This window comes from Piliocolobus tephrosceles, chromosome 10 (genome assembly GCF_002776525.5).
Source record: "Piliocolobus tephrosceles isolate RC106 chromosome 10, ASM277652v3, whole genome shotgun sequence".
Classification (NCBI taxonomy): domain Eukaryota; kingdom Metazoa; phylum Chordata; class Mammalia; order Primates; family Cercopithecidae; genus Piliocolobus; species Piliocolobus tephrosceles.
In genome coordinates this window covers 22,984,359-23,004,519 of record NC_045443.1, presented here as the reverse complement: position 1 = coordinate 23,004,519, position 20,161 = coordinate 22,984,359, and the positions used below count along the sequence as shown (strand labels likewise).

Genomic DNA, 20,161 nt, shown 5'->3' with positions numbered 1-20,161 from the left:
AATCTCAAAGAGCAACTGCGACGGGAAGGGGGAGTGACCTTCCTAGGTGTGAGGGGAAATACAGGGTCACTTCCCAACGGACTTAGGGAGGAGATGTTGCCCTAGGTCCTCCTCGGTCATCGTGGGACAGAGGCGATTGTGGTGAGGACCCCCACAGCCGCGTGAGGGACATAAGAGACCCAGAGCTGAGGTGTGGGCGTTACCTGCAGGGTCACCTCCTGGGGGTCCCAGTGAGGCCGCAGGTGTTGCAGGAGGCTCAGGGCTCCCTCCCGGCAGCGCTGCTCCTCCTGATCCTGAACGGTGACGTTCAGTTTGGGCACCTCCGGGGAGCCGGGAGGGACGTGGATGTAATTGGCCATGGCCCAGGCGACGGCGGAGACTACCACCACGACGACGGCGACGGCGACCACGAGAACGGCGGGCGCCGACAGACTGGTGGATCCTTCCGTCCCGGGGCGCCCTCGCGGGAGGGCTGGGGGCGCTCGGACGGGCGGGCGAGCGGCAGGAAAACGTCTGGAGGCGGCAGTGTCGCCGATCCGGGTCTGGACAGCAGCTGAACTGAGCCCGGGCCGCTCTCGGGAAAAATTCCTGTTGTCGGCGCTCGACCGCGGGCGGCCGCGGAGCATGCCGGGACTGGCCTGACGCTGGCGTCACGCGCGGGGCGGGGTCTGCGCTGCGTCAGGGGGTGGAGGCGGGGTTTCTCGCCTTCCGTCACAATGGAACCGCTGTACCGCGATGGACTTGTCGGCCTGCGATTAGCACACACCCATCCCTGGGAACTGCTGGTCTGGAAAGTGGGGCTGCTTCTCCGGGATGAGCCCCAGCCCTGTCAAGCCCCTCAAGGCATTGAAGCTTTAGCTCACCTGATCCGAAAGATCGTGGGCATCCGGGCTCGAGTTAACGACTGAATTTTTGTGGGAAGCAAGGGACACGTTCTAAAATAACCCTAGGATCACTCTCCGAACTTGTCCTGAGTCTAGGCAAGCAGTGTTACTCAGTCGCCTTGATCTTGGAGCTGCTGTGTTCTGGGGACCTCGTACTAGCTGGGTTAACTATATTCCCATTAGAGTACACGGGATCGCAGTACTCGGGACAAGCTTGAGTTCAGGTATTTGGGTAAGACAACTGCAGCACTTAAGTTATTTGTGGAGTAAGATGTTCGACCATACAGAGAATAATTCGAAGCAGGGGAGAACAGGTTAGAGTCTGGTATATAGAAGAAAGGGAAGGAAAGGAATAGTTTTGAAGCTCAACACTAGAACGACCCGATGTCCGTGCCAGGGTACCCCGAGTGGGCCATGAAATCTTGCGTCTCAGTACCTTACAGGGAATGGTAGAAACTGGATAAGCTACAAGTAAAGTATTGGGGCCTCTTAATTTTCCTTTTTGATGGAGGAAAACGGTCTGGGATTCCCTGCAGCACTTAGTACTTGGTGAATACGTTTGTTAGTAGTAAATAAAACCCTTAACTGGACTGAGTTTAATTAACATTCAAAATGTTTAATTACTTCACCAGCATTAAGTTTACATCCTGATTGTTAAGAAAGAACCTACTTACCTTTGTAATTCACAAAATAATTACTTCACCTATAACGGTAAACTTCCTAAACTAAAAAGAGGGGTGGAAATGGAGCTTTATAATACAGCAAAGAAGTTGATTTAACATTTTTCAAATTTAATGGGTTGTTTTTGCTTGTTTTTTGTTTTTGTTTGTTTTCAGACGGAGCCTACTCTGCACCCAGGCTGGAGTGCAATGGTGCGATCTCGGCCCACTGCAACCTCCGCCTCCTGGGTGTAAGCGATTCTCCCGCCTCAGCCTCCCGAGTAGCTGGGATTACTGGTGCGTGCCACCACGCCCAGCAAATTTTTGTATTTTTAGTAGAGACGGGTTTCACCATGTTGGCCAGGCTGGTCTCGAACTCCTCACCTCAGGTGATCCACCCACTTCGGCCTATCAAAGCGCTGGGGATTATAGGCAGGGCGCGGTGGCTCCCTGGCGTGGGCCACTGCGCCCTGCCAGATTTAGGCATAATTTTCTACTAGAAACATTAGAGTGTGTGTTCCTTCCACTTTGGGGAGAAATCGTAAATATACTAATACTTTCACATTTCAGATACTATCCCTTGTATTTTTGTATAAATTGTATTTTTATTAAGCAGTTGACATTTTAAGAATTTTAAAACTTTAAGAATTGTAAAATAATTTAATTTAAAATTATGTTGCAAACTGCACTAGTTTGTAACGGTAAATAAGAGTCCATTAACAAGTAGAAGAAAAAGAAAAACAACTGTTAGGTACCTGAGAAAAGAAGTAACAAAAATGTACAGGATCCGTGGATAAAATTAATGGAGAAATGAACCATATTCATAAATGAGAAAAGATTAATATAAAGGCCTCAATTTTCCCTAAACTAATCAGTACATATAGTGTAATTCCAGTTAAAATCTCAGAAGGGTTTTTTTTACTGAACTTGTTAAAATGACACTGAAATTCATATCAAAAGTTAAGCTCCAAGAAAAGCACTGTGATTAGGGAGAGAGGGATGGGGACAGGTAAGATGAGGGAATATATTGGGAGGACCAATCCTACCACGTTGTATTATATATTGGTTTAGGTATGGGCACATAAGCTACTAGAACATAATGAAGTCCCGGAACAAAACCCACACACATATGAGAACTTTGTATGTAACAAAAGTACCATTACAAATTAGTGAGAAAGTCCAGACTGATCAATGAACAGAAGTGGTACAGTTGCTTTTTGTATGAGAAAAAAATTTTGATCCCTCCCTCTTATTACACACAAAAATTAATTTGGGGAAGATTAAAAACCTAAATATTAAAAGCAAAACTTTAAAAATGTGCAAGAAATATCAATTCTTATCAACCTAATCTACGGATTTAATTCTAATCACCCCAGGTTATGTCTTGGATATCAGTAAACCAGTTTTAATGTTTACATGCAAAGTCACAAGAGCCAGAGTAGCCAATATAATATTAAAGAAAAACAAAGTCAGAAAACAGACAGACTTGAAGACAGTATAACTGGGTGCAGTGGCTCATGCCTGTAATCCCAGCACTTTGGGAAGCTGAGGCAGGAGGTTCACTTGAGCCCAGGAGTTCAAGGCCAGCCTGGGCAACACAGTGAGACCTTATCTCTCCAAAAAAAAACTTAATTAGCCAGGTGTGGTGGTGCACACCTGTAGCCACACCTACTCAGAGGCTGAGACAGGTGGATTGCCTGAGCCCAAGAGATTGAGGTTGCAGTGAGCCATGATCAAGTTACTGCACTCAAGCCTGGGCAACAGAACGAGACTTTGTCTAAAAAAAGAAAAAAATAATAGTATACATTCCAGTAATCAAGACAGTGTAGTATTGAGGCCAAGCCGAGTGGATCACTTGGGGTCAGTAGTTTGAGACCAGCCTGGCCAACATGGTGAAACACTGTCTCTACTAAAAATATAAAACTTAGCTGGGAGTGGTGGCAGACACCTGTAATCCCAGCTACTTGGGAGGCTGAGGCCAGAGAATCACTTGAACGTGGGAGGTGGAGGTTGCAATGAACCAAGATCACACCACTGCACTTCAGCCTGGGTAATAGAGTGAGACTCTGTCTCAAAAAAAAAAAAAAAAAAAAAAAAAAGACATATAGTACAGTGTAGTATTCTCAAAAGAATAGATAAATAGATCTATGGAACAAAATAGAGTCCAGAAATAGATCCACACAAATACTGTCAACTAATATTTAACAAAGGAAAAAGGCAATTCAAATGTTGAATAAATGGTGCCAGAACAACTGGATATACAGTTGCAAAAAAAAAAAAAAAGAATCCAGACACAGACCTTACACCTTTCACAAAAAGTAATTTGAAATGGATCATAGACATAAATATAAAACACAAAACTATACAACTCTTAGAAAGCAACATAACAGAACATCTAGGTGACTCTGGGTTTGGCAGTTACTCTTTAGATGCAGCATCAAAAGCACAACCCATGAAAGAAAACTGGTAACTTGTACTTCATTAAAATTAAAAACTTTTGCTCTGCAAAAGATAGTTAAGAGAATGAAAAGACAAGCCACAGACTGAAAAAAAATGTTTGCAAAACATATTCAATAGAAGATTTCTATTCAAACTATACAAAGTACTCTTTTTTTATTTTTTTGAAAAACCCAATTTTAAAATGGGCAAAAGATCAGAACAGATATCTCACCAAGAAGATATACAGATGGCACAAAAGCATGTGAAAACATATTCAGTATCTAAACAATGAGATACCATTACATATCTATCGGAATAGCTGAAATCCAAAACACAACCAACCGAATGCTATGAAGATGTGAAGAGGAACTACCATCGCTGGTAGGATGCAAAATGGTACGGTCACTTTGGAAGACAGTCTGGAAGATTCTTATGGAGTTAAACATAGTCTTACCATACAATCTAGCAGTCATGTTCCTTGGTATCTGCCCAGATGACTTGAAAACTTATGTCCACACAGAAACTTGCACACTAATGTTTCTAGCACCTTTATTCATAACTGTCAAAAATTGGAGCAACCAAGAAAATAGATGAATGTTCAATAAAAACTGCTACATTCATAAAATGGAACATTATTGAATGATGAAAAGAAATGAAGGATCAAGTCACAAGAAGGGAAGAATGGAGCAGAGGAGATTTTTAGGGCAATGAAACTATTCTTTATGATATTATAATGGTGGATGCATGACATTATAAATTAGTCAAAACTCACAGAACTATGCAATACAAAGAGTGAACCTGAATATAAACTGTGGACTTTAGTTCATATTTGTATTTTTGTCAATCAACATACTGCCTTGCTGTAGTAGTTAATAAATGTAAATGAATAAAAAAGTCAGAAAATATAGAAACAGATCTCTATGATTATAAGTTAGAGAAGGATTCCTAAACAGACTCATAAAGCACATACTATGAGGAAAAAGGATTGATAAATTTGAAAACATTAACATTTGAAACCTCATGACCGAAAATACCATGAAGATAAATGACAAGCCATAAAAAGATAAGATATTTGCAATGTGTATGATCAAAAAAGTATTTATATTCAGGATACTACTAATAAATAAGGAAGTTAAACCACCCAGTAGAATAACTGGCAAACAAATAGCAGTTTGAAGAAAAGGAAATCCAAATAGCCAATAAGCTTTTGAAACTGTACCTCCCTAATTGTAATGTCTAATAATTAAGATGATGTAAATTAGAATAATAATGAGATACCATTTCACACCCATTAGATTGGAAAAATTTTGAAGTCTAATAATGCCAAGTGTACATTTCTTGTGGAGAAGTACCTTTATTTGTAAAAACTTTGGAAAACAATTTTGCAGATTTTTATAAAGTTAATGGTAGACATTCTTTACCATCCAGCGGTTTCAATTCCAGGTAGATGTGAAAATCCCATACCATGTACATGATAAAGTGTGTACAAGAATGTTCACTGCTGTCTTGCTCCTTGTATTGCTAAAAACTGGCAGCAATCTAACTGTCCCACAATATGAAAATGATTAGATGGATGGATAGTTAGATCAACAGATCATTAGATGTTAGACAGATAGGAATATATTATGACAGAATAAAGATGGCAAATAGAACATATGCATCTACTTATGCACATATTCAGGAGGCAACAGCGGTCCTAGAAGTCAAAATTCAAGCAATAATTCTGGGAACCCAACAGCTCTTCTGGTTAGTTGAGTTCTCTGTCTCTTCTCTCCACCTGTTTTTACCTATCTTCTGTTTCTAATTGTCTGGTTTTGCTTCCTCATGATTTCTGCGTACTGGCTTCTTTTCATGTGGCTTCCTATCATTTAGATCTTACTCAAAAGTTGTTCTCTGGAGGGGCATTTCCATCCATCACTTCCCTTATCACAACGACCTGTTTTATTTTTTATATATCATAAAACAATGGGAATTACCTTGGAATCAATGTATTCACTTTTTTTCCCCAGCAAAGCAGCAAAAGTTTATTAAGCATAGTAACACTCCCAGAGAGGGGAGAGTGCACTGACCTCTGTGAAATGAGATCAGCTAAAATCAGTGTATTTTTTATTTACCTTTTTAGTGTCCCTCTTACGTATTAGAATGTTAGTGCCAGCAAACCAGAGCCACAGCTTGTCTACTGCCACATTTCCACTGCCTACAATAGTGCCTAGAACATAAAAGATAATAAATGCTTAAGCCTACCTAATTAGTCCTGAAACTGTGCCAGTCTCACATAAGAATAGCACTCAGCCAGGGGCTGTATCCGCTTAACTCATTATGCTGAAATCACCTGCCTGATCATTTCCTAGGCCACTGACCAGCCCACTAGTTATCTTTGAGTCTGGAAAAAAATCTTAGCTACAGGGTGTCAGTAAAATATTCCAGCATCTTGCAACACAGGTCGAGAGAATATAACATAGCTATAAAGATGTAACATTATTTTGAAGTATACAACACATTTAATAGTCCCTTTCCCATGCTTCGCATGGCATTGGGACCCTCCAATACCTGGAATGTCCTGCCTCCTATGTCTGCTTCTTACACCCTCGCTCATCCTTCAAAGCTTAACTCTCCAGCAATCTTCTTCATGGAGCTTATCTGGATTTTCCTAGTCCAAATTTACTTCTCCCTCTTATATATCTGTTAAAACACCTACAAAATTCTGCCTTATGACACCCACATTGTAGATTTAAGTCATAATGATTATACCACACATAAAAGACTAGAAAAGCTGTTTCTAAATTGTTACATAATGAGCATTTGTAAGAGGGAGTGAAAGGATCACTGAATATAAACCCAGGGGTGCTCTGGTTGTTACGTGACAAGGGTCTGGATTCAGACCCCAAGAGAGGGTTCTTGGGTCTCATGCAAGAAATAATTCAGGGCAAATCCACAGTGCAAAGTGAAAGGAAGTTTATTAAGAAAGTAAAGGAATAAAAGAACAGCTACTCCATAGACAGAGCAGCCCCAGGGGCTGCAGATTGCCTATTTTTATGGGTTTTTTTTGATGATACGCTAAACAAGGGGTGGATTTTTCATGCTTTCTCTTTTTAGACCATATAGGGTAACTTCCTGACATTGTCATGGAATTTGTATACTGTCATGGTGCTGGTGGGAATGTAGCAGTGAGGACAACCAGAGGTCACTCTCATCACCATTTTGGTTTTGGTGGGTTTAGACTGGCTCCTTTACTGCAACCTGTTTAATCAGCCATCCCTCTTGTTTCTTCTGAGCAGCAGTCAGAGATGACTGGTTGGTTTACAGGAATAAGCAGGGCTGGCCTAAATTGCAGAAAGAAAAACAACAGATGAGACTAGAATTTAATACCAAGTATACCATAGTTATTGAAACATAATCTCTCTCCAGTTTCCCATTGTTACTAAAGACAAATTATGGTAAGACCAATTTGCTTTATTATACTTGGCTTGATTATTTGTATAAAGTGCAGCAAGAATCATAATTTGCCATATAGGCTTTTTATTTAGCTTTGATGGAAATTTGTTCCATAAGGAATCTCAGATAACACTTTTTTAGAGCCAAGTCCTGCCATGGGTTTGTACCCTCAAATACCCAAGTTGAGTAAATTCCTTTCCTCTTGGGGTCTCAAGATAACTTGGGGCTTCTGGACCTGAGAAAAAGTGACATTCTTTACTTACCACAGGTAGAAAACCTGTACAAGGGACTGTGTAGGCAAAGTATGAGGCCAGTTCCCCAAAGGGCTTTCATTGGTTTTACAAGTCAAGTTTGACTCCTTAAAGGAAAGCACACCATTCCAGTTAAAGCCTTGGTAAAATAACCAATTTCTCCAATTGCGTCCTGTTGCAAAAGAAAACTGATTCTTATTGCACTTATGCAAATAACCACACTTAACTTATTGCCATAAGTTAAGAATACTCACAAATAGTCTCCAAATTCTGGAGAAATCAGATAGAGAGAAACAAGTATGCTCCAAATGTTATTCACAGCAGTATAGTTTACTCAATTGCCACAAGCTGTAAGTAGCTCGAAAGAAAAGTTTTCTTGACTCTGGAATAAAAAACAAAGGATCAGCAATGTTTTAAGGAAAAAGTCACAAAGATTATTTGTGCTTTTTATTGATTCTGGTTATTTAGTTAACTACTGTTTTGCTTGATATTCATGAACACTTTAGCTGTCTGTGACAGTTCTGAAAGTTGTTTCCTCTATTCTAATGTCACAATTTTCAAAGTGTCAGAAACCTGCATATAAGAATGTCTGTTAGAGTTCTATAGCTGATTATAAACCAGCTTCTATGGAGAGTTAAAACAAGACAAGAATTGTCTGTGGATGACGAAACGTCTTAGGACAGCCACAGTCAAAAACACAATTGACAAAGGAATTTTGGTTACCTCTGTGCCTCAAAATGATTTTATGTAACAATATAACTACTCATAACATACACTAAGCCATATTAGAATTACAGAAGTTTCCCATAATTTTGGAACATATATTAATTTACACACTTACAGCCCAAAGAAAACCAAACACCATTTCATATTTGATAATGCTTCCTATGTAATTTTTTTTTTGAGACGGAGTCTCGCTCTGTCGTCCAGGCTGGAGTGCAGTGGAGCAATCTTGGCTCACTGCAAGCTCTGCCTCCTGGGTTCACACCATTCTCCCACCTCAGCCTCCCGAGTAGCTGGGATTACAAGCACCCACCACCATGCCTAGATAACTTTTTTGTAGTTTTTGGTAGAGACGGGGTTTCACTGTGTTAATCAGGATGGTCTTGATCTCCTGACCTCGTGATCCACCCATCTCAGCCTCCCAACGTGCTTGGATTACAGGCGTGAGCCACCGTGCCCGGCCCTATATAACTTTTATACCAAATAAGCCAAATGTCACTGTTGCATTAGTGCATTATTGATGTCAAACCCAATTCTTACTGAAACCTTATCAATAAATGTATTTAATTTTTATCAGTTTGACCAAAGGTAAGATTTTCATAAACCTTTTACAACCCTTTACAATTTTTGTTAAAGAGCAGATCATAAGCAGGGTTTTGCTTTAAAAAAAACCTGGTGGGCCAGGCACGGTGGCTCACATCTGTAATCCCAGCACTTTGGGAGGCTGAGGTGAGTGGATTGCCTGAGGTCAGGAGTTTGAGACCAGCCTGACCAACAGGATGAAACCCTATGTCTACTAAAAATACAAAAATTAGCTGGACATGGTGGTATGCACCTGTAAACCCAGCTACTTGGGAAGCTGTGACAGGAGAATCACTTGAACCCAGGAAGCTGAGGTTGCAGTGAGCCTAGATCACACCACTGTACTCCAGCCTTTGAGATTCTGCCTCAAAAAAAAAAAAAAAAAAAAAAGGAAAACCTGTTGTGCTTTTATTCCAGTGGTTAATTTGCAGAAAAACTGAATAACACCCCTTTAACTTTAGCCAATGTCCACACAGAATCTGTTTTATGGGTTAATTTTTCATAAACCATTAGACATTTTTCCTTTCTTAAACAATCCTTTAACACTTTAGGCAGAAAAAAATCTACCTTCTCATGACTTTTTATACTCTTTCACCAAAAACACATTTTACTTTCTTTACACACCTTGCATGTAAAATTGTTTCTTTGTAGTTTTAATTACATGTTATAATGTTAACTTTTAGCAACTTCTATTTTTGGTGAAAACCTTGGTAAATCTGAGATTTTAATTATGTACTAAGTGTGGATCCTACTCTAAGACACACCAGGCAGAAGTACATATAAGAGCTGACTCTTCAGCATAGTTAGGGGGTGTGGCTAATTCTACATGTTCCCAGGCCTTACCTTACTTAAGCAGGCAAGTTGTACAGTAAGAGTCATGGTAGCATTGTATGAGGCATTTAGAAGGCCTAACAACCTTTGAATTGTACATTTCTTGCATAAATTCCCTTCACAAATCCTTTCATGACTTACACAGACTATCTGAGACATTCTTGAACTTTCTGACTTGCCCTAAACATCAATAGTCATTTTACTTTAAGACAAGAATTGACCAGACAAGATCATTTCTCATATAAAATCTCTTTTTTTATAATCTTCTTTGTATAGCTAGGGTGCATGGTGATTCCACATGTCCCCAGACCTTATCTATAATCTAATGGCTTTAAGATAGGTAAATTGAACAATTTTCAAGCAGTTTATGACCTTAAAGCATTTAGTAAACTTATTATCTGACCTGCATAATTTAGACCAAATATCTTTACTTACCAATAATTTTTAAAACTATCTTGTCCGGGCACGGTGGCTCATGCCTGTAATCACAGCACTTTGGGAGACTGAGGCGGGTGGATCACGAAGTCTGGAGTTCAAGACCATCCTGGCCAACATGGTGAAACCCCATCTCTACTAAAAATACAAAAAAATGAGCTGGGCATGGTGGCATGCACCTGTAGTCCCAGCTACTTGGGAGGCTGAGGCAGGAGAATCACTTGAACCCAGGAGGCGGAGGTTGCAGTGAGCCCAGATTGTACCACTGCACTCCAGGCTGGTGACAGAATGAGACTCCATCTTAAAAAAACAAAACAAAACTATCTTTAGTTCCCAAAGATTACTTAAGTCACATGACTTAAAGTCATTATACTTTTTTACTTTTCTGATAAAATATTAAGCTCTTATTATTTTTCAACTAAAGCTATTTCATATGTAAATATCACAAACATAATACATATAAATACATAGACAGAAGATAAAAGATCATCCCCTAGGCCAAGAATTGAAACCTGAATCCAGGCCACCATTGTGAAAAGAGAAAGCATGACCACATGGTTACAAGGTCAAGTTCCCAAGGGCATAACTGACCAGAGAGAAACTTCATCCAGTTTACACACACACACACACACACACACAGAGATAGAGAGAGAGGGGGGAGAGAGAGAGAGAGAGAGAGAAGCCGGAAATCTGACTGGTAAGAAATTCTTACCTTTTGCTGGCATTACAGGCTTCTAGATTCCCCTTCCCCGAGCAGCCCTAGTGACCCAGCTGGCTGTACACAGCCCCAAGGGCCAAGCCACAACACAAAGGAAAATTATCTTTTTCTGTTCTGGCCAGAGCAAAATACATGTGACAAAACGTAGACATTAGCCACTCTGCTTAGCACCCATTGTTAAAATTGAAAGGCTTAAACTTGCCCCTGGTCAGGCCCCATCATGGTTAATCCAACCTCTGATCAGGAATTTCAACATATGGTCTCTGGGCAAGATGGTCACCCTGAATAATAGAAAAGATAAGAAAGAGAAAGGAGAGAAAGAAAAGCATTGCCTGTGGCAGGGTGGGGAAGGCAAAATGATCAGGGAGGCCAGAGAAAGACCCACCCATTGCATCGATACAGAAAAGGTCAGGCGGCTGCTGCCAGTCAAGCAGGGATCTTTTCCAGCAATCCTATCAGCTTTCAAGTTTTGCCTTTTAGGGAGGAAAATGCTCCCCATGTCACCCAATCCTGTACATGCCTAATCCTAGCACCCACGGGCCTCAGCATAGAGTGCAAGGCAGATTAATCCAAAGAAAATAGCAGTTAACAACCCATAGTGCCGAACCTGTTCTTAGCCAAGAGGTGCTTTATCAAGAGGGGCCTCTAATTCCCTAAATCTTAGAAGACCTCTAATCCCCTTCTAAGTTGGGCCTCTAACCCAAGGCCAGTCAAGCATCCTTGCCTTTTATTAAGAGGGGCCTCTAACCCACTCTGTCTTAGGAGAGACTATAACTCCCCTAAGTTGGGCCTCTAACAAGCCCATTCTTTATCTGGGTACCATACCACTTACCCAAAGTCGTCCAATCAGTGCTGGAGTCTTTTTCCTTCAGGTTGGGGGAGGTTTCTTTAGTATTGTCCCTTCAAGATTGGCCAGAAAGATGCTACAGGACGCCAACACTTACCCAAAGGTAGCTATTGGGCCAGGGTTTCTACACTATAGTCCCTCCTGTGGTCACTAGAAATACGTTACAGGACAGGGGTCTGGATTCAGGCCCCAAAAGAGGGTTCTTGGATCTTGTGCAAGAAAGAATTGATGGCGAGTCTGCAGTGTAAAGTGAAAGAAGGTTAATTAAGAAAGTAAAGGAATTAAAGAACAACTACTTGATAGAGCAGTCCCAAGGGCTGCTGGTTGCCCATTTTTATGGTTATTTCTTGATGATACGCTAAACAAAGGGTGGATTATTCATGTCTCCCCTTTTTAGACCATATAAGGTAGCTTCCTGATGTTGCCATGGCATTTGTAAATTGCTATGGTGCTGATGGGAGGGTGGCAGTGAGGATGACCAGAGGTCACTCTCGTCACCATTTTGGTTTTGGTGGGTTTAGGCCAGCTCCTTTACTGCAACCTATTTTATCAGCAAGGTCTTTATGATCTGTATTTTGTGCCAACCTCCTATTTCATCCTGTGACTTAGAATGCCTTAACCATCTGGGAATGCAGCCCAGCAGGTGTTAGCCTCATTTTACCCAGCTCCTATTCAAGATGGAGTTGTTCTGGTTCACATGCCTCTGACATGGTCATAAATGTTTTAATTACAATAGGATTAGATTTAGTTACCAGAGTGTTGTGGGAAGTCAGGGACCCTGAACAGAGGGGCTGGAGCCACAGCAGAGGAACATAAATTGTGAAGATTTCATTTTAATATGGACTTTTATCAGTTCCCAAATTATACTTCTATAATTTCTTATGCCTGTCTTTAGTTTAATCTCTTAATCCTGTTATCTTCATAAGCTGAGGATGTATGTCACCTCAGGACCACTGTGATAATTGTGTTACTTGTACAAATTGATTATAAAACGTGTGTTGCAACAATATGAAATCAATGCACCTTGAAAAAGAACAGAATAACAACAATTTTTATGGAACAAGGTAAGACAACCATAAGGTCTGACTGCCTGCAGGGTCGGGCAAAAAGAGCCATATTTTTCTTCTTGCAGAGAGCCTATAAATGGATGTGCAAGTAGGAGAGATATCGCTAAATTATTTTCCTAGCAAGGAATATTAATATTAATACCTTAGGAAAGGAATGCGTTCCTGGTGGGAGGTCTATAAATGGCTGCTCTGGTAATGTTTGTCTTGTGCAGTTGAGATAAGGACTGAGATACGCCCTGGTCTCCTGCAGAACCCTCAGGCTTACTAAGGTGGGGAAAATCTCTGCCTTGGTAAATTTGTGGTTAGACCAGTTCTCTGCTCTCGAACCCTGTTTTCTGTTGTTTAAGATGTTTACCAAGACAATATATGCACTGCTGAACATAGACCCTTATCAGTAGTTCTGCTTTTGCCCTTTGCCTTGTGATCTTTGTTGGACCCTTATCGGTAGTTCTGCTTTTGCCCTTTGTCCTGTTCCCTCAAAAGCATGTGATCTTTGTTCGACCCTTATTAGTAGTTCTGCTTTTTGCCCTTTGAAGCATGTGATCTTTGTACCTACTCCCTGTTCTTACACCCCTTCCCCTTTTTAAACCCTTAATAAAAACTTGCTGGTTTGAGGTTCAGGCAGGCATCACGGTCCTACCAATATGTTATGTCACCCCTGGCGGCCCAGCTGTAAAATTCCTCTCGTTATACTATCTCTCTTTATTTCTCAGCTGGCCGACACTTACAGAAAATAGAAAGAACCTACATTGAAATATTGGGGGTGGGTTCCCCCAATACAGAGTAACAACATAAAGAATTTGCAGAAGAAAATATTCTGTGAAACAAGATCATGTAGGCATGTCTAACAGCTAGATCATCCACCAAATTACAAACATGTTCAAAATGAAATCACTCTTGCACACCTCATAGAAAATCAGTTAATTCATGTCATTGTAGAGGAAACTGAATATTCAGGAATTCAAAACATCTGTGATACCAGACTTCAAAGACATGCATGCTTTGCCCCACCTTCCATGAAAGCAAGGGAAAAAGAAGGCCACTAAGGGCTGAGATTTTTAGAGATGCTACGTCGAAATGAGGCTGCCACTATTCTTCACTTTTCAACTTTAAGACAGACTAAGGGATCTGGTCATCTATAAAACTGCTGCAGCAACCACATTAATCATCTAAGAAAGGCTTACTACTTACATGTGTGCTCAGTTGTAACACCTAATATTTAACTCTATACAACCTGCCTCTTGGTTCTTATTCTATCTTGTCTCTTTTTGTATTTCTAGAATCAGAAATTATAGAGTTATAAATTATAACTCTATTTCATACATAAGATTATCTCGAGAGCTGGAATTCTATCATTTTCCCCTTTATATCCTCAGCAGTCTTAAGACTGTGTTTACATATTGTAAATTATAATTGTGGGTTTAATTGAACAAAGAAACATACCAAACTGCCCCTAATTTTCATAATCTAAAATATATAAGGGGAAAATTGTAAACATCGTTATATGAGTAATGAAAAAGGATGTTAAATCACATCTTTAAGCCATAAATTGTGAGGTCAGCACAGGAATAAAGAGATCAATACAAAAAGAAAGATTCAAGGATATATGGGTATGTAGAATATAAAAAAGGCAATATTTTAACTCAGTAGGGGAAAGTTATTAAAAAATAATATTGAGGCTGGGCACAGTGGCTCACACCTGTAATCCAAACACTTTGAAAGGCTGAGCAAGGGAGGATCACTTGAGCCCAGGAGTTTGAGACCAGCCTGGGCAACAGAGTAAGACCCTGTCTCTACAAAAAATAAATAAATTAGCCGAATGTGGCCATGGTACAAACCTAGAGTCCCAGCTACACAGGAGGCTGATCTGGGAGGATTGCTTGAACCCAGGAGGTTGAAGCTGCAGTGAGCCAGCCTGGGTGACAGAGCAAGACCCTTTTTTAAAATAATAATGATGATGATAGATTACTTTTCACAGATTTTGGTAAAGTCGGTTTAGTAATCAAACTTAAGTTGTAGTAATAAAAAATTCGCAAGTGCTGATAAATACTTCATCATTATATAAATATCAAATATATGCATATATATTTGCATATATAAATGCAAACACATATAATATTCTAAAACTATATACATATTTATGTATTATGTATATATAATATATACATACATTCAATATATATACATGTATATATACATGTACACATAATATACATACATAATATACATACAACATATAACATATATGTTATATTATGTATCTATGTTATATTATATATTATTATATTATGTTATGTTATGTATAACATATATATTATATTATGTACATAATATAACATATGTTATGTTATATGTTGTTATATTACATGTTATGTTATGTTATATTATGTATATAATATACATGCATAATATAACATATGTTATATTATATATGTATAACATATATATGTTATATTATGTATGTATAATGTATACATATGTGCACATATAAATATAGGCATTTATAAATATATATTTATGTATATAACAAATATACATGTATCTCAGTGACAAATACATGACTCTAAAGATGAAAAAACAGGTACTTCACTCGCTTAAATCCTGGAGGTTTCTTAATCCATTTTTCCTCAGGGCTTAGGTAATGATTGGCATTTAGTAGCCACCTAATAATTAATTGTTGAATGATAAAACTGGCGACAGACTAAATATGTCCCGCGTTATAGTTTAAAATTTTTTTTCAGACTCTATGCTGAATTGAATAATCAGCCTTTATTGTTTTACTACCATTCCAACTTTCCCCCAAATGAATGCAATCACTTTAACACCAATTCCTAAGTTAAACTTTTAATATCTTTATACCTATATGGTTCTTCATAAGGAATGTTTTCAAAAATGTTTTGATATTTTGAAGAGAGGATTTCAGAGCAATTATGTGTACCCACAAACTACAAAAGGTTAATGCCAACTACTTGTGTGACTGCAGTATATGAAAGACACACAAGAACCATTTTCTCCAGCTTCAGATTCTACTTGGCTTTGCTCTAACACATGCAATGTTTTTAAGACTTTCTTGCTCTTTAGAGATGTAGTGAAGGGGATTAAAAGGATGTGAACTTTGTAGTTACACAGTCCTGCTTTCGAATTTGAGCAATTTATTTCATCTCTTTTAACCTCAGTTTCCTCATCTCTGTTGTTATCACTGCAAAACTATTGCAAAACAGTGATAACAACAGTGATGCAGAGAAGATTTAAATAGATGATTGTCAAGTCTTTGAAATAATTCCTGGTGCTAGGAAGGGCTCAAATATGTTTTGAGCCAATATTATTAAATATTTATCTGAATTAAATAAAATGGTATATAATAGCTATTATTGCATGAGTTATGTTATTATTAACAAGTAGTAGAAGAGGTAAAAGATGTTCTTAACTTAATCCAGGAAAATTGTTCCGATGTTTAAACTTTAGTTAATTCAGAACCCAGAACTTCAGAATCTAGAACTGAGTTAAAACTTTGGGGTCTGCTTTTCTTTTCTTTCCTTGGGGTAAGTTTATCAGAGGCTAGCAGGGAATATGCTGGGAAAAAGCAAACAGAATATCAAGGACTTACTTTCTCTGGTCCTTTGTTATCTACTAAGTCTGCTCATGTTACTCTCCTTTTTTTCCCATTGTATATTTTAAAGCTGCTGTGAGTAACATGACCTGGAAAGAGAGCACTAGCAAGGAATAAGGAGTGATACAGTGACTGGTGGCTAAGAGATAATGTCTGCAGGTCACCTAAAACCATTGCAGACACAGGGAGATTGGCTTTTATGGATTTGGAGGATTCCTGATTTTGAAGACTCTGATGATTGCTAAAGAGTTAAATGAAATACTAGTGTGTTTTTTTGTGTGTGTTTTGTTTTGTTTTTGTTTGTTTGTTTGTTTTTATAAAAACAGGCAGAATGTAGCCCTATTAATTGTAAACTGGCGAGATAAACCAGGATGCTTTGGTAACCACTAGACAACAGATTGTCAAGAAATCCAGTAATAACCATCCAAAAGAGTTTAAAGTACAATGAGGAGAAATCCTGATGGCTTTAAAAGAATAAAGCCTACTGTACCAATTAATTAACTTTTATGATAGTGTTAGACCATTAGTGACAACGAGGAAATATTGGATTTAATATTTTTGAACTGTGGTAAGATGTGATTCTTTCTTTTTGTCAACACATTAAAACCATATGGTCTAGAATCCAGTATTATAAATTAAAAAATTGACTGGAACTCTTATCCAAATGGTTCACAATACTATTGCTGCTGAAATTTACTAAATGGGTCTATTTAAGGATCAGTCCAAGGGATTTTTAATATACTTCTATGAGACAAGGATGAGACATTTTACAAAAAGCAGTAGGAGTTTCTACCCACTCATACACCTCTGAGTCAGTGCTTAGAAACAGTAATTGCCAAACTGAGGTACACCTTCTTGACCTAAAACTATATGTCTGAAACAAATATGTAAGAGGTGTCCAAACACAGACCTTCAGATGGGAAAAATAAAAAGGAAGGTGGAGGAGAAATGGGAAAGAGGCAGAGTGGTAGAAAAACATAAATAATATAAGATGTCCTAATTAACTATAAAAGGAATACAAAACTTATGTATTTAGATAGATACAAATTGACTCCTTTAATGTAGTTATCTCTTGAGCTGATCACAAAATAATAAATGATAAAAGCAGTACACATGACAAATTATAAAAAACCAAAATTATCAACCTGAGGGTGAAAACAAGGACTAAATATTATGAAGCAAATGAATATTCTTCTAAGTAAAAACTGAGTCAAAAGGAAATTTAAAATATATTGTATTAGGCCATTCTTGCATTACTATAAAGAAATACTTGAGCTTGGGTAATTTATAAATAAGTGAGATTTAACTGGCTTACAGTTCTGTGAGCTTTACAGGAAGGATGGTGCTGGCATCTGCTCAGCTTCTAGGGAGGCCTCACCAAGCTTACAATCATGGCGGAAGGTGGAGGGGGACCAGGCACATCACATGGTGAAAGCAGGTGAAAGTGAGAGAGTGGAGTGAGGAGGTGCCACACACTTTTAAATGACCAGATCTCGCGTGAATTTAAAGCGAGAACTGACCTATCACCAACGGGATGGCCTAAGCTGTTCATGAGGGATCCATTCCCATGGTCCAAACACTTGCCACCAGGCCTCACCTCCAGCATTGGAGATTACATTTCAACATGAGATTGAACTGGGGGCAAATATCCAAACTATACATACATTGATATTATTTTCAAATTTATCGATATGAAAACTATATGCAAAAATGGGCTACTGCTAAATCAAAACTTTTTTTATTATTAGAATAGGAAAAGAGAAAATAAGCACTGTGCGTAACATTTAAAAAAATATCGGGGCTGGGTGCAGTGGCTCACGCTTATAATCCCAGCATTTTGGGAGGCCGAGGAGGTGAGCAGATGACCTGAGTTCAGAAGTTCGAGACCAGCCAGGGCAATGTGGCAAAACCACGTCTTCACAAAAAATACAAAAATTAGCCAGACATGGTGGCTTGCACCTGCAGTCCCAGCTACTTGGGAGACTGAGGTGGGAGGATTGTTTGAGCGTGGGAGGCAGAGATTGCAGTTTGCTGAGGTAGCACCACTGCACTGTGTCTCAAAAACAAAAACAAAAACAAAAACCTGCAGGGAGGGGATATGGGAAGAGTAGTCTCTCTTTCAGCTTAGCCAAGGCTACCTCAGCTATAATAGAATGTGCAAATATAAATGGGATTCTGTTGTGCCACCAATAACCAGTTCAGGGGAAAATATTTTTTCAAAAAAAAAAAAAAGATTGCATAGGCATATGCAGCATAAAGAGTAAGTTACTCAGGAATAAAGATGTGCAAGAACTTTTTCTTCTTTGGTATATGCTCATTTTTAAAATTATAAAATATTAAAATGTAGAAAGAAAGTGTCTTTTTTTCTACTTGGTAATCATTACAAATAACATTAGCTCCACATGGTTTTGTTAAAAATAATTTAATCCAAATGGTGATTAGCCTAAATAACAAAGTGGTCAAAACACATTCTCAGTAACTAACTTTTATACATGATGCTTCATTTACCAATTTCTCGATCATTATACATCTTTAATAATTTTTGTCTGGTTTTGGAATTTTTCAGATGGTTTTCCTGTTTTTCTTAGGTATTTTCAGCTAATTCTATAGGTCTGAGCTATATGAATACTGAAATTTAAAAAATAACCTAAATACTAAGCGGGAAACAAATTTGTGTTATCCAGGCTCCATAAACTTAGGCAGTCAATACATTAAAATGTAGTCACAAAAAGTATCCATTGAAATGAAAAACAAAATAAGGTGATCAAACTGTATGTAATGTGCTTTCAAGTTAAAAAACTAAAATTAAAAAATACATGTATATTCACATATATATCTATATTTATGCTCAGAAAGGGATTTAGGAAGGTAGAAGTCATTGTTCAACATAAACAATATAAACCAATATTTTTATTGTAAATTGACAAATTATTGTATATGTTTGTGAGGTACAAAGTGATATTATGTCATATATATATATACACAATGTGGAATGATTAAATCAAGCTAATTAACACATCCATCACCTCAAATACATATCATTTTTTGTGGTGAGAACATTTGCAATTTGCTCTCTTAGCAACTTTTTACATCCTCTTTATTTATTTATTTATATTTATTTATTTATATATTTATTTATTTATTATACTTTAAGTTCTGGGATACATATGAAGAATGTGCAGGTTTGTTACATAGGTGTAAACGTGCCACAGTGGTTTGCTGCACCCATCAACCCGTCATCTACATTAGGTATTTCTCCTAATGCTATCCCTCCCCTAGCCCCCCACCCCCTGACAGGCCGTGGTGTGTGATGTTCCCCTCCCTGTGTCCATATGTTCTCATTGTTCAACTCCCACTTATAATTAACTATGGTCATGATGCTGTGCAATAATCTCAAAAAACATATTTCTCCTAACAGAAACTTATTACCTTTTAACCAACATCCCCACTATCCCCAGCCTTTGATAGCCACCATTCTACTCTCTACTTTTATAAGGGTTCGATTGTTTTTTTGTTTGTTTAGTTTTTTTGTTTGTTTGTTTTTTGAGAAAAGAAGGAAGGAAGGAAGGAGAGAGGGTGGGAGCAAGAAAGGAAGGAAAGGAGGAAGGAAAGGAGGGAGGGAGGGAGGATGTCTTGCTCTGTCGCTCTGTCACCCAGGCTGGAGTGCAGTGGCATGATCT

The 20,161-nt window shown here is 38.5% G+C and overlaps 1 protein-coding gene across 1 annotated transcript in view; it reads right to left on the bottom strand.

Moving 5' to 3' along the window:
* The window catches only part of ETNK1 (ethanolamine kinase 1), a 63,954-nt gene extending 62,751 nt beyond the window's left edge, over nucleotides 1–1,203 (bottom strand). Inside the window, exon 1 of the mRNA XM_023209072.2 lies at nucleotides 204–1,203. Within this exon, the coding sequence (XP_023064840.1) occupies nucleotides 204–626 (423 nt within the window). The 5' untranslated portion in view covers nucleotides 627–1,203. The remainder of the gene's footprint in view (nucleotides 1–203) is intronic.
* Between the last annotated feature and the right edge of the window lie 18,958 nt (nucleotides 1,204–20,161).